Here is a 12,858-nt window from a genome sequence, read left to right on the forward strand (position 1 = left end):
CCCTTCCACCCAGCAACAAGTTCCCCTCCACTCCATACAACCCCAGCCTAGAGCATCCATCTCCACATCAGCATCACCAGACAGCAGATCCTGCCCTTCTACCAACATCCTCCCAGTACCAGCATCTCTCCACTCAGAATGTCTATCCTCACCTGGCAGCACCCATCTTCCTCTCCAGAATCCACAGATTCAAGCATCAAAACCCAGCCCCATCAACTCACCTATCTCAGAACCCCCACCCCAAAACAGCCATGTTTTCTTGCCAGGATGCCAAAGAGACATAGGGCGTGACTGTAAAGGATTGTGGGATTGGAACCATCGTAACTAGTTGGTTTGGGGGCCCCGAGTGGAGAACCTCTGAGAACTCCTGCTTTAGGAGTTTGCCGTGAGTGTCAAGGAATATGGGATAGCTTTTTCTTCCTGGCCACATGGCTAAGATCAGGAACTCTATTTGGCCCATTCTTTGATGGCAGTATTAAGGTTATTTTCGGATGACCAGGAGTCCATATAAAAACAGCTGCTGGACGAAGCCCATTTCCACATCACAAAGACCAATGCCACAAAGGACACTCATCTGCCACGGGGCCAAAGGCTCTTCAGGAAAATTAGGGCCTAACTGGCTCGTGACAATCTTGTGGGTTGCACCTGGCAACAAGCAGGTGCTCCAAGTGGCACCCCTGTAGCTAATTAGCACTGGAGTAGCTGAGCTGGAAAGAAGCTGCTAGAACAGGATAAAGGAAAAGTTGAATAGAAGGGAGAGGGAGAGAAAAGGAGCTCTCTCTAGAAAAGACCTGCAGCTGGCACAGGCTGGAAGGAGCCCTTGGGGGTAGAATAGGCCTGTGTGGGGGCAGGCCCCGAATGAGGATTTGGAGTTGACAGTGAGAACGCAAAGAGAACTGTCGGGGTCTGGAGAATGGAGACAGTGGTGGAGTTCCTCTTAGTAGGCTCTGGGAAGATAGTGGCCATAGGTCTCCATCCCACAGAGTCCTACAGGTGGAAACTGGCTCAACAGAAGGGAGTAAGGAGGAGAGAGATGTGGTGGAAGAAACCCATGGGGAGCAGAGTAGACTCCTGTGGGGAAACGCCCTGAGTTAGGGTCTACAACAGTGAAACTTCCTTAAAATTCCATCTTCTTTTATTCAGAAACTTGTTTAACTTTTAATCTAAACCAGCAGTGCTGTGTTAGAGTTACAGTGCTTATTAACTCCAGTTAAAGTGATAACCTGTTGGGTTGTCTCTCTTTAAAGGCGCAAACAGACCTCATTATTCCTCTGAATGTTGCAGGAGAGGGCTGGGACATTGCAAAGCACACAAGTTTGGGAAAGTTCAGAACTGGGAGTGTGTTGGGGTCAACCTGCAAGGAGTAACCAATGCTCGGGGAAGCCAGGGTGTGGTAGAAGGCAGGCTACAGGAGTCAGAGTTGATAATCCAGGAACACACAGTGCACAGACACCCAGGGTGTGACTGGCATGCTTGTCTGCAGGTGTCCACAGCAGCAGGGCATTGAGGCTCCCAGGAGTGCAGGGCAGGTGATGACACAGCTCCTCCCTGGTCTGGATTGCATCCCAGAATGTGACAAACGGTTAGAAGGCAAGTTAGGCTCCAACCCCAGAGATAAACTGCCAGAGTCTCTGGGGGAGGGAAGGAGGCAGCGTGGGGAATCCTGCTGGAGAAGAAGTAGTTACTAGTTTGGCTCAAGAGAAGCCAAAGAATTATTACACTGGATTTGTTTGGATGTTTTATTATCCAACAGGGGTTTGGACGTTTTGTTGACTTTATGACTTAGCAGAGGGCTGAGCCACAGAAGACCCAGCAAGAGGTAGACGGCCAGCAGGAGGCGCTGGGGACAATGACCCCTTGCAGCTTTGCACCCGGACACAAGGGGACACCACAGGTGGTCAGTACACTACCTTACACTCCCTTTATGATACCCTCCACAGAGTCAAGGACTGAACAGACCATGGAGAGTGAACTACCTTCTCATCGCCTATAGACAGCAGGATTGAAGCACGCTGGGGAACCACTGGGATGCTGCTTCCCCTTCTACCTGCTGCAGTGGATAAAGAGAGGAGTTTGTTCTCCAGGGCTGCTAATCCAGCACCTTCAGCTAGTGTGAAAATTCAATGCATATTTATTATTTTAACAGGAAGTGTCTCTCCATTACTGAGGCAGTCATGCGGCATGATACAATCCAGAATATAACTGGCACAATCTGACTCACTCTTTCTCTGTGGAGAAATATTGTTTCCTTATTCATATGCAGGCAGAAGGTGGCAGAGGTGCTCCAATCAACCAACCCATCATGTGGATGTATGCAGCTCCTCTCCTGAGAACATTTCCCAGTGCTCCTCAAATCAGAGCAAGTCAAGACAAAACATTTCAGATAAATGTGTCTTGAACCTGGCTCTCCTCTGTTAGGATCTCAGAGATCAGAATCCTCAAAGGGACCCAGGGAAGAGAGGTATGGCATGCAAAAGGTCCCTGCCCCAAATGGCAAGATCCTAATTAATACACAGGTGGGCAAATGTTCCAGAGAGATAAGGGTCCAAACCAACTCCTATTAAAGTCCATGGAAAACCTCACAATGACTTCAGCAGGGGTTGAATCAGGCTCAGAAGATAGACCAAGAAGGTCACAAAAGACATATAAGATGATGTTATTTTCTCTCACCCAAAAGGTAGAGGTAATGCCCTTGTGCTGGATAAAGACCTGAGTAGCACAAGGCAGCTTTCTAAATGTCTGCTCTATTCATGGAGCTGGGCTGATATTCTGATGTGGCTGCTGCTTCTTGGCATTTCATTGTGCACAAGGAAATAGTGCAGTGGAGCAGTTTGCAAGTTCTCTGTGTGTGATCAACACAAATTAAACAGCAGTTAGCTGTCTCCAGCTCAGCAGCAGCTGCAAGTCATTAAAAGGAAACCAGGCAATTACATACGGGGGTTGAGTTTGTGCAGTTTAAAAGAATCCGGCGTCCTTCCGTACTTATGAGGAGGAGGGGGTGGGAATCGTGTACAGGATGTGCTATTGCTGTTACTCATGACCCAGTAATAAAGACAGCGTGAATCCCTAACTCACTGCCACAGTAATATACCATATGAACGCTAATTAATCACTCTTTAGGCCTTTCTTCCAATTCACGTGGTATAACTAAGCCCATTTTATAGGCAAGGAAACTGAGGCACAAAAACTGAATTGACTTGACTACCTGGTAAACTGGAGAACAGAATCCCAGGTATCCTTATTCTCAGACCCATGCTCCAATCTACTAGAATTATTTGAGGGGGACAACAAGCATGTGGACAAGGGTGAGCCAGTTGATATAGTGTACCTAGACTTTTAGAAAACCTTTCACCAGGTCCCTCACCAAAGATTCTTAAGCAAAGTGAGTAGTCATGGGATAAGAGGGAAGGTCCTCTCATGGATCAGAAACTGGTTAAAAGATAGGAAACTAAGGGTAGGAATAAATGGTCAGTTTTCACAGTGGAGAGAGGCTCGAGTCTGGACTGGGACCTGTGCTGTTCAACATACTCATAAATAACCTGGAAAAGGGGGTGAATAGTGAAGTGGCAAAATGTGCAGATGATATAAAATTACTCATGATAATTAAGTCCAAAGCTAGGTGTGAAGAGTTACAGAGCGATCTCACCAAACTGGGTGACAGGGCAACAATATGGCCGATGAAACTCAATCTTGATAAGTGCAAAGTAATGCACACTGGAAAAAATAGTCCCAACTGTACATAAAAAAATAATGAGGTCTAAATTATCTGTTGCCACTCAAGAAAGAGGTCTTGGCGTCATCATGGATAGTTCTCTGAAAACATCTGCTCAATATGCAGCAAAGGTGGGACTGGGCAATGGGATGGATCACTCAAAATTACCTTGTTCTGTTCATTCCCTCTGAAGCATCTCACACTGGCCACTGTCAGAGACAGGATGGACTATTGGTTTGAGCCAGTATGGCCACTCTTAGTTCTTAAAGAACTGGGGAGGGACTTTTGAAAGCGCCTAAGTCACATATGAGCATAAGTCCCATTTTACGAAGTAACAGAGGTTTAGGAGACTAAGTCGGATTGAAAATCAGTGGGACTAAGGCTCTTAAATGCCAACGTCTTTTTTGAAAACTGGACTTGGGCACCTAAATCACTTGGGCTCTTTTGAAAATGTTACTCCTATACTTTCTCAGGATCCCTTCAGCTATTCCCAAAATGCATTAGGTGCAGTTACACTTAATATTCCCTCCTCTCACACTCAGAAAGAACAAGAAGAGGAGGTGGTTATTGAAGGAGGTGAGAGCTTATGTGGCATAAACCCGGTGGATTATCTAGAACTACCCTCCTGCCTGACAGGCACTGAAGACCACTGACCACTCCAGGGCAGCTGAGGCCATTGGAATCATTCCTGCTGAAGATATAGGGTCATTTTGTGGAACTGAAGCCAGCACACCTGCTTGTATGGATACCTGACCAAGTGTTCTATGATACACATTAGCTACACTACAGGCTATTCCGTACGTCATTATCGCAACCGCAACGTTCTCACATCCATGGCAGCTTTTGTGAGTTTGGGGCTTGCTCCAGAGAAGTCAATTGGAGTCTTTCTTTTGACTTCACTGAGTTTTCAATCAGGTTCTGGGTGCTACTATCTGCTCCCCCACCCTCCTTAGGATAAAAGAAAGTGATTCTCTGACAACCAGTTACATGCTCCCCAAGTCTCAGAGCAGGAGTCAGGGTGAGACCCTGTCTCCTCTTCTCTTTCTGCACTGCCCAGAAGAGATGGCTGGCCATAGGGGGGAGTCATGTTGCACTGCAGGTGCACTGAGATGCTATGGAAGGTTGTTCTCCCATGAGGGTGGCGCACTTCTGTGCAGTCCCCAGTGCAAGGCTGAGTTTATTTGACTGCTACAAATCAGCTTCGAAAGTTGCTCTCTTTTTTAGTTTCACCTTATATCAAACGATGGCAAATTAAACAAGGAAAATGATGTCAAACCGGATGTCCTTAAAGACACTGAAACAATGTTAATACATTACATAATTTCCCCCAGCTCTGTGATGTAGCAAAATCTAATAAACCATAAATATGCACTCTGCTGGCAAGACGGCTGCTCTATAATGGTTTGATCATTTGTGGGGAACCACATGTTTTATTGCCATGACGTGCCAAAGGCATTTTAAAAAGTGAGTAATGAGTCTGTCCTGAAATATGTCAGCTGGCTTTCTTTCCACGATCTATTTTCAGAGCCCTTCCCACCTGCTGCCAGTGAACGAAGGGTGTAGTCCCACAGAGCACTGTTTCGGGAGCACTGACTCAAAGAGTAAGATCATGCAGAGTTGTGTATTTCACAGACGTCCAGCAGCCTCCAATTCTGCTACTACATTTGGAGTGTGAAAGTTGACGTGATTCTGTGAGGTTTTTTCCACAGGGGACGGGGCGGGGGGAGCTTGAGGAATGTTAATGGACTTTAAAATAGAGAATTTCTGATGTGAGGTTAGAGATTTATACAAGGAAAGAGTTTTGCTTTAAAGTGCTGGAGTTCTAAAGGAATCAGTAAATGGAGCAGTAACTTTTTATCAGCTTCCAGGGTTCTACAAATTTTAACACATGCAGGAAGGAGTGAGATGCCAGATACCAAGGCGAGGGCTCCAGTTGGCCACAGGACCTTATGGTGATCTATGAGGTGGTATTTCCCTCTGCAGTATATAAATGAAGCTAGTTTTCCTAGACAGAATCTTTTGTGGGTAATGGGGATTGACTGCATTTGTGAAAGTCTGATTCATAACCAGCTCTTAAATCTTAAGGCAATCTCTTGTCTGTGTTGTGGAAAGCAGTGAGAAATCATATGTAGGGTAGAACAGATAAATCCCATTTGCCTTCTGGTAAGTTTCAGAGCTGTGATTTCAACTCTTCAGTCTCTGAGTTTGTTCTCTGCTTGTCTGATTCTCTATTCTCTTACACTGGTGGAGTTACGTCAGCATATAAACCAGCACCACAGAATGGGGAATCAGCATTCAGGAATGGATAGCCTTTCATATGTTTGCAAGGAATTTCCAAAACATGGTTTATGTTAAAAGACTAGTTCCAGTCCTTCCTGATGAACAATGGCATGAATCAGTTACAGCAGCACGATGTGCTGCTTTCACCTTCACGACTGACAATTTCCCAAATGCTATCAGCAGGAAACGATCAGGTTTTTCCTCCAACAAATAAAATATCATACAAACTTGGTACTTTCCTACTGCTTTCTGAAAGCAACAAAGAGCCGATGGTGTCCCCACCATCCCAGCCCCTCTCCATTCCCAAGTCCATTCTTCAAAAGCTCACATACAAATTGAGACAAAACAGATTAATGTTTAATTCCAAAAATTAGACACCCTCCCAGGGGAAAGATAAAAACCTGTGCATTAAACTAATCATTAAATTATCTCTTTGAGGATTAAAGGTTTTTTATCACCATGATAATAAATGCTTTTAAAGGGAATTGCCCTGTAACGTTGTTTAAATCATAATTAGGGAGCAGCAGGAAACAAGGAGGTGGGAAGGAGAAGAGGGACTCTATTCTGTGCTAAGTATGGAGGGCGCTGGAGGACGTATTGAGGGTTGATGTGATGCCTGTGTGATGCTAAGGTGGAAGGGAAGGAGAAACTGGGACTGACTTACCAGAAAGGAACAGAGGAAGATGAAGGAGACGAAGTAAAAATAGGCAAAGTCACTGCCACATTCATTTTTGGTGAGGCCGGAGAGTTTGTCGCAGGCTCTGTTACTGAGGCAGGACAGCATGATCTCGTGCCAAGCTTCCCCGGTGGCACTCCTACAGATGGGGACAAAGATTCAATAAAAGGCAAAAGGGTGAGTTCTTTTGACTGCAGATGTTTGCACCGTTAGGGCTAATCACAGCGCAGCCCAGCAGTCCTGGGCCTGTAACAGTAGGTCAAATTCACCAAAAAGATACCCTCTCACCAGCTTTCTTAAATTCCATTCTGAATTCCTTTATCGGTGTTTGTTACAAACTACCTCCTCCTTCCATGGCCAACTTTTGTGTGTTAGTAGGCATGATTGGAAGCAGTGTGCGCTGGCATTTACTGTACCTGATTCACTTATCAACTTTGTGAAAGAAAGAAATGAAAAAGATCTTTCCCCGTCCCCTCCCATGACATAAGGAAACAGAATAAACTTGACAGGAGCAGATAGGATAAACTAAATCTGTTTCTGGAAAGTGAAAATAGATTCACTGAAGTCAGTTAAGTACCAAGGACAAATGTAATCAAACAAGTTTAACACACACATCCCCCCAAATTCAACAGCCCAACCTTAATGGTGGCTGAAAACCCAATGGAGTGGAAGTGAAACAAAAACAGACTCTTTGGTCTTAATCTGTCATTTTAAGTGGATGCATCAGAGTATTGTGGCCTATCACTCTGACACAGATAAACTTTTTTTTATGAAAGTCTCCTGGGTTTTTCCTTAACCATTTCTACACAGACCTGAAGAAGAGCGGTGTGTGTCTCAAAAAGTTGTCTCACTCACCAACAGAATAAAAGACATTACCTCATCCACTTTGCCTCTGACACTTAGTTTCACAGATTCATAGATCATAAAACCAGAAGAGACCATTCTGGTCATCTAGTCTGACCTCCCATATACCACCGGCTGGAGAAACTTTACAAACTTTACAAATTCCCGTGAACCTCAGTGCTGGTGAATGGTGCTGGACTGGCAGCCTTGAGTGCTGAAGTCCTATATTTATCCATAGGATACATACAGCGTGGAGAGTGAAACCCCCACACACAGTACCTGACTCGGGCCTTGACACTGATCCTGGGGTTGGTTTGGTTCCTTGTACAAGTTAGAGCAGCCACAAGACTACTCCCAAGGTGCAACTGGGGATCACCAGAGTCAGGCCCCAGACCCTTGTCCACCCTTCCATAATGATGGCATAGAACAGAGCTAGCAGAGTCAGCTCAAGGCCACTCAAGAATTCCTCTTACTCTGGGAATATCCTCAGTGGCTGGTTAAACTAGCTTTACAGGTAGTGCTGCCACAGCTGTGAAAAAAGGGCATGCCAGGGGCCAAGATCTGGCCCAAAGGATCCAGGAGCAAGATTGGGAAAAAAAATCTGATTTTATTACGATTAAGAGATTAATTTCAGACAGATAATTTAAAGCTGCATGAGCAAACCAGAGTGAGCTAATTTCACGTCCGTCTATGGCTTTACACAAAAACCCCAGTAATCACGATCCCCAGCGGGATATCCAGTTACAAGCATTACATCATCAGAATAAAGTTTCATTGGTTGACCATTACCTGAGCCCCAGCTGGTGCTAGCTGCTTGTGGAAGCAGTAGCCTTATGCAAAAATGAACCATCGTGTCTGTGAAATATACACAATGAAAGGTGAAACTACACAAATATTGAGCGGCGTTTGCTTTTTTTTCCCCTTTTGTTAAAATCACAAAAATGGCATCATTTGACTGAAATTTTTGCTATGATTCACTTAAAAATGGACTCCTTCTCCAGTGCAAGTGAGCCCAAGTGGAAATGGATTTATTCTGGAGCCCAAGTAGCTTTGAAATATGAAATTTCAAGTTGCTCATGATGCAAAAGTAACCATTACATTGAATTTCTCATAACAGCAAAATCTGAGTGGCATGAACTCACCTGGAATGAAACAACAACAATTTGTGAGCAAGGGCTGGCAGATATATTTCCATCCGATGTGTACAGCTCTAACCACAAGGAACAGAAAATGAGGGAGGTAAGCTCCACTACTTTGCTTAGAGGATTTATATAACTCACATAACCACAGCAGTTAAACCGGCACATGAAGAGAGAGACTTATTTATTACTCACGTGGAAAACCTGTTCATACTTTTTATTTTATTTACCTGAACAATAGCATCAGGGCTTGCAAGAAAGTTCTGAAGTTGTTGTGTCGATTAATTGAGGTATCGTCGTCTAGTGCAATGTTTCCAAATACCTGGAAAAGAAAACAAAAGCAATCAGGCCCAAATGCAGTCTGGAGTAAGCTCCTCTGGGAATCTCGGGGCCCAAGTCAGCAGTGATATATGAGTGGCACAGTGGGTGTAATCAGGCATAAAGCAGATGTTAGTGCGAGAGGGTGGAATGTCACTTGCACCGAGTTGACATTCAGCAGATGTGCAAAATGGGTGTAAGTTACATGCTGTGGAGGCAGAAGGGGGCGGAGCAGGAAAGACGTCAAATAGAAGAGAAGATGGCCTGGATGTAAATGAAGTTGGCTATCACCAAAACTGATGGCGCCAACTCAGCTTAGCATACGCAGGGGTAAACTGCACTGATTTCAACAGGAGTTACTTCTGCTTACATCAGGGCTGCATTTGATCCCCAAGGAATATCAGATGTAAACAATACTCATTTTAGACGCCCAGGGCCCAATTTGTCCGTGTGTCTGAGCTCTGTTTGGCCCAGGACGTTGGGCGGGGGCAAAGGTGACTTTATCCCCCCCTCTGCACCTCTTCTGTTCTGGAGTCAGGTGAGTTCTTCACCTTACTTTGAAACAGGCCTATTGCTGGAGGCAGGCTATAGCAATAGCTGGTCAAATGCTCTGCATCAGCATGGCAAATCTTAAGAGTCTTAGATTTATTATTGAAGCTAAAATGTTACCTGCATGCCAATTATGGCATAGATGAAGAAGAGCATCGCAATGAGGAGACACACGTAAGGCAAAGCCTGTAGAAAAACCAACAGGCGCAGCATTAACAAAGCCAGGGCAGAGATTAGCAAACAGTCTTCATCAATTATGGGTTAGCACAGTGCTACTTCAGACTGTGTGTGATTTGGATGAGAGTGCTAGCAAGAGAAACCCGAGCAGTGGTGGTACGAAGGAGACCTTCAGAAGGTACACAACTGGCAGCAGGTCTTGCCTTTTTACAAACCTTTAGGATTTTTTTTTTTTAATAGAGTTAGTTTTCCTCAGTGTTATATTCCATAATATCCTGGTGAGCAGATAAAACCTAACCAGAGAGAAAGCAACAACAGACTGCATGGTGAGTGCTTTAGCCTAGTAATGACATACTGGGGCAGTTCGTAGGCAAAGTTATACAATCATAAAATAGTTATTTCTAAAGGTTTTCTTAAAAAATGTAATCTGAGAAAAATACAAATGTACAAATGTAATCTGAGAAATGTAATCTGAGAAAAATACATCTACAGAGAGGCAGTCACTGGTTTTAATTAGGCACAAAGTTACGCTGGCGAGAAAAAGAAAAGTTTCCAAGTTTCAGTGATAAATCACAAAGGGCTAGACCACGACTTTGGCCTAGATGCCCATGCTGGGAGTAGGAACCCCAACTGTGCAGCCCACCAGGACCTTGCATCTGAGTGAGCATGGTAAAACAGGTGCAATGTGACCGCTCAGCCCTCCCCCTGGAGCAGCTGGTAAGGGAGGAGAACAGGTGGAGCTCCAGCTCATCAATATGACAGCTAGCATAGCTGAATTAGCATGCTGGGGGGAGGGAGGGGACGAGACACAATGATAACCAGGAATTGTAGATGCTGAGAATCAAGCTCTTCACTCCCCTGTACCTATGTGTCCTCCAATGTAAATAATAGAGACAATAACATTGTTATGCAGGGAACTGGGCAATCACACCACTTCACTGACACTGTGGGGCGTGATGACCCATTCAGGCTAAATGAGGGAACAATTAAATTCCACTTTCTTTAGTGATGGCTGAAACAATGGAAAACTACCGCCCAAGGCTAGACTGCATGAAATCCTAGGGCATGCAGTCCAAGGAGTTTCCTGGGATTCTGATAACAAATGCAGAAGTGGGGGACAGATTTGATTGCAGCCATGTGTAAGAGAGAGGGGAGCAGGAGAGACACCACACAAGCACAGAGAAGGCAGCAAGAGAACCTGACAGCCATCCAGGGAGGCACTGGTAGCATGACCCTGAGAAAAAAGCTGAGAGAGTGCACTTTTGGGTAGGGTGCTAGCCAGAAAGAGGCTTGGAACGACGAGCAAAGAACCTGTCTCCTGCTGTTTGATTCTTACTGCATTGAGGGAAACAGGACTTGACACATTCCTTGCAAATAAACAGGATTGTATCAATGAATATACTGACTCCATCGTCGATTTCTCCTCCTAACGGAAACAACCCGCAAGACCCCAAAAACCAGCTAAGTGCTTGGGCCAAAGAGGGTAAGAATATTGATCTGCCTCAGGGTGGAGTCGTGAGGATACATTCATTCATGTCTGTGGTGTTTATTGACCCCCTCAGATAGAAGGAGCTACAGAAGCGCAGTGTATTATCAGAAGGCAGTGGGCACACACTTCGGTTTCCAGTTCAAATCTATCAGTCTCGAATAGGGTTGTATGTTAAGCAGAGAGCAATTTTTCCTTTCAAGACCATCTCTTTTGTCCCTCAAATGTTTTGGATCATCTGACTTTGGCCTGTATCATTACAGATGTCACTGAGGATCTTGCAATTATCCAGCTATGTTAAAAGTCCAGCCAGAGTATTTGCCTCATGCCACTGCAGCTATCTCTCTTTCTCTCTTTTGATCAGGCCCTGAGTGACTGGTAGAACCAGAACCAATGCCTCCGGCATCCCACACTTGTATTTTCACTACAAGCCCATCCCTTCCACCCTTCTGTGGGCACTGGTTTATTTTGAAGGAGGCAAATCTAGAGATGGGAGATATTCCTGGCTAGTTTTAAGTTGACTGCTGTAGCAATAATAGACTAAAACCCCAGCCCATGGATCGAATCCTTAAGGAAAGTGCTAAACAAACAAACCTCATGGTGTGTTTATTTTCAGGCATTAACAGCCATCGCAATAGTCCCTTTAATTACACTGCCTGACAGCTAGATGAGAGCGGAAATGTTGAAAAAATATTTGATATCATTAGCTGCCTGCCCCACGGTCTCTCAAAGGACCTTAAATACAATCTCCTTGTAATGAACTCCCCAGGCTGCAGCCTTCCTTCTGACACGCCCAAAGGAGCGTAGCCACATTCTCCCCATCTCCATCCTCCAACAACCCCATTTATTTCAAGATCTAGTTAAAACTGCTCTCCTTGTTTTTAAATCCCAAGAGGCTTGCTTCAGCCCACTTCATAGTCCTTCTCATGCCCTTGTCCTTGTCCCGTCACACTCTCTTGCTACTTTTGGAGGAAGTTTCTGCTATCTGGGTACAACCTCCCTGCATCATCCTACCTCGCAGATTCTACCTCCCATTCCAAACCGCAGTTAAAAGCACGCTCTCTCTTCACTGCTCTTTCCCTTTGCAGTTATTTATGACTTAACTCTGTAAGGCATTGGGGAGCAGTTTGTATGGAAGGCCTTAGACAAAATAAAATTGTGCTATTGTTCTCAGGACAGGTCCTGCAACACAAGCTTCCATCCAACGATCTAAAGCAACAGCTATAAGGCCTCAAGTTAGAGGGAAGTTATATGCACATTAGAAAGCCTGACATATGATACACAGACATACAGATCATACACCACACACTTTGCTATAGCTCAGTGTATGTATCTAAGTCAGGGTAGGGGAAAAATGCAGTTAGCTGCATGTGGGTGAGGGCTAGTGCATAGGTCTGTCTCTGACTCCCTGCGTCCCCTCACATCTCTGTGATTCACTTTCCTGATTGTAAAAACGGGGATCATGACACTTTTCTTCCTTCATAAAGCAATTTGAGATCCTTGGATGACAGGAGAACATAAGCTCTTTGGGGCAGGGACCTTCTTTTACTTCTGTGTTTGTACAGCACCTAGCACAAGGAGGCTGGGGCCTCTACCACAATAGAAAGAGTAAATAATAATACATGCTAAATATTATTATTGCAGATGGTCTAGTGACTATACTGAGGCATCCCTTTAG

At 44.8% G+C, this 12,858-nt stretch overlaps 1 protein-coding gene across 1 annotated transcript in view; it reads right to left on the reverse strand.

Moving 5' to 3' along the window:
* Positions 1-12,858, reverse strand: part of CACNA1B (calcium voltage-gated channel subunit alpha1 B) — a 433,344-nt gene that overhangs the window by 42,248 nt on the left and 378,238 nt on the right. The window contains exons 35-37 of the mRNA XM_067542172.1: positions 9,638-9,703; positions 8,881-8,972; positions 6,657-6,807 (exon numbers count right to left, since the gene is read on the reverse strand). Of these exons, the coding sequence (XP_067398273.1) occupies positions 6,657-6,807; positions 8,881-8,972; positions 9,638-9,703 (309 nt within the window). The remainder of the gene's footprint in view (positions 1-6,656; positions 6,808-8,880; positions 8,973-9,637; positions 9,704-12,858) is intronic.

Source organism: Emydura macquarii, unplaced genomic scaffold, assembly GCF_026122565.2.
Source record: "Emydura macquarii macquarii isolate MOO-44397 ecotype Brisbane River unplaced genomic scaffold, CSIRO-AGI_Emac_v2 contig_691, whole genome shotgun sequence".
NCBI lineage: Eukaryota > Metazoa > Chordata > Testudines > Chelidae > Emydura > Emydura macquarii.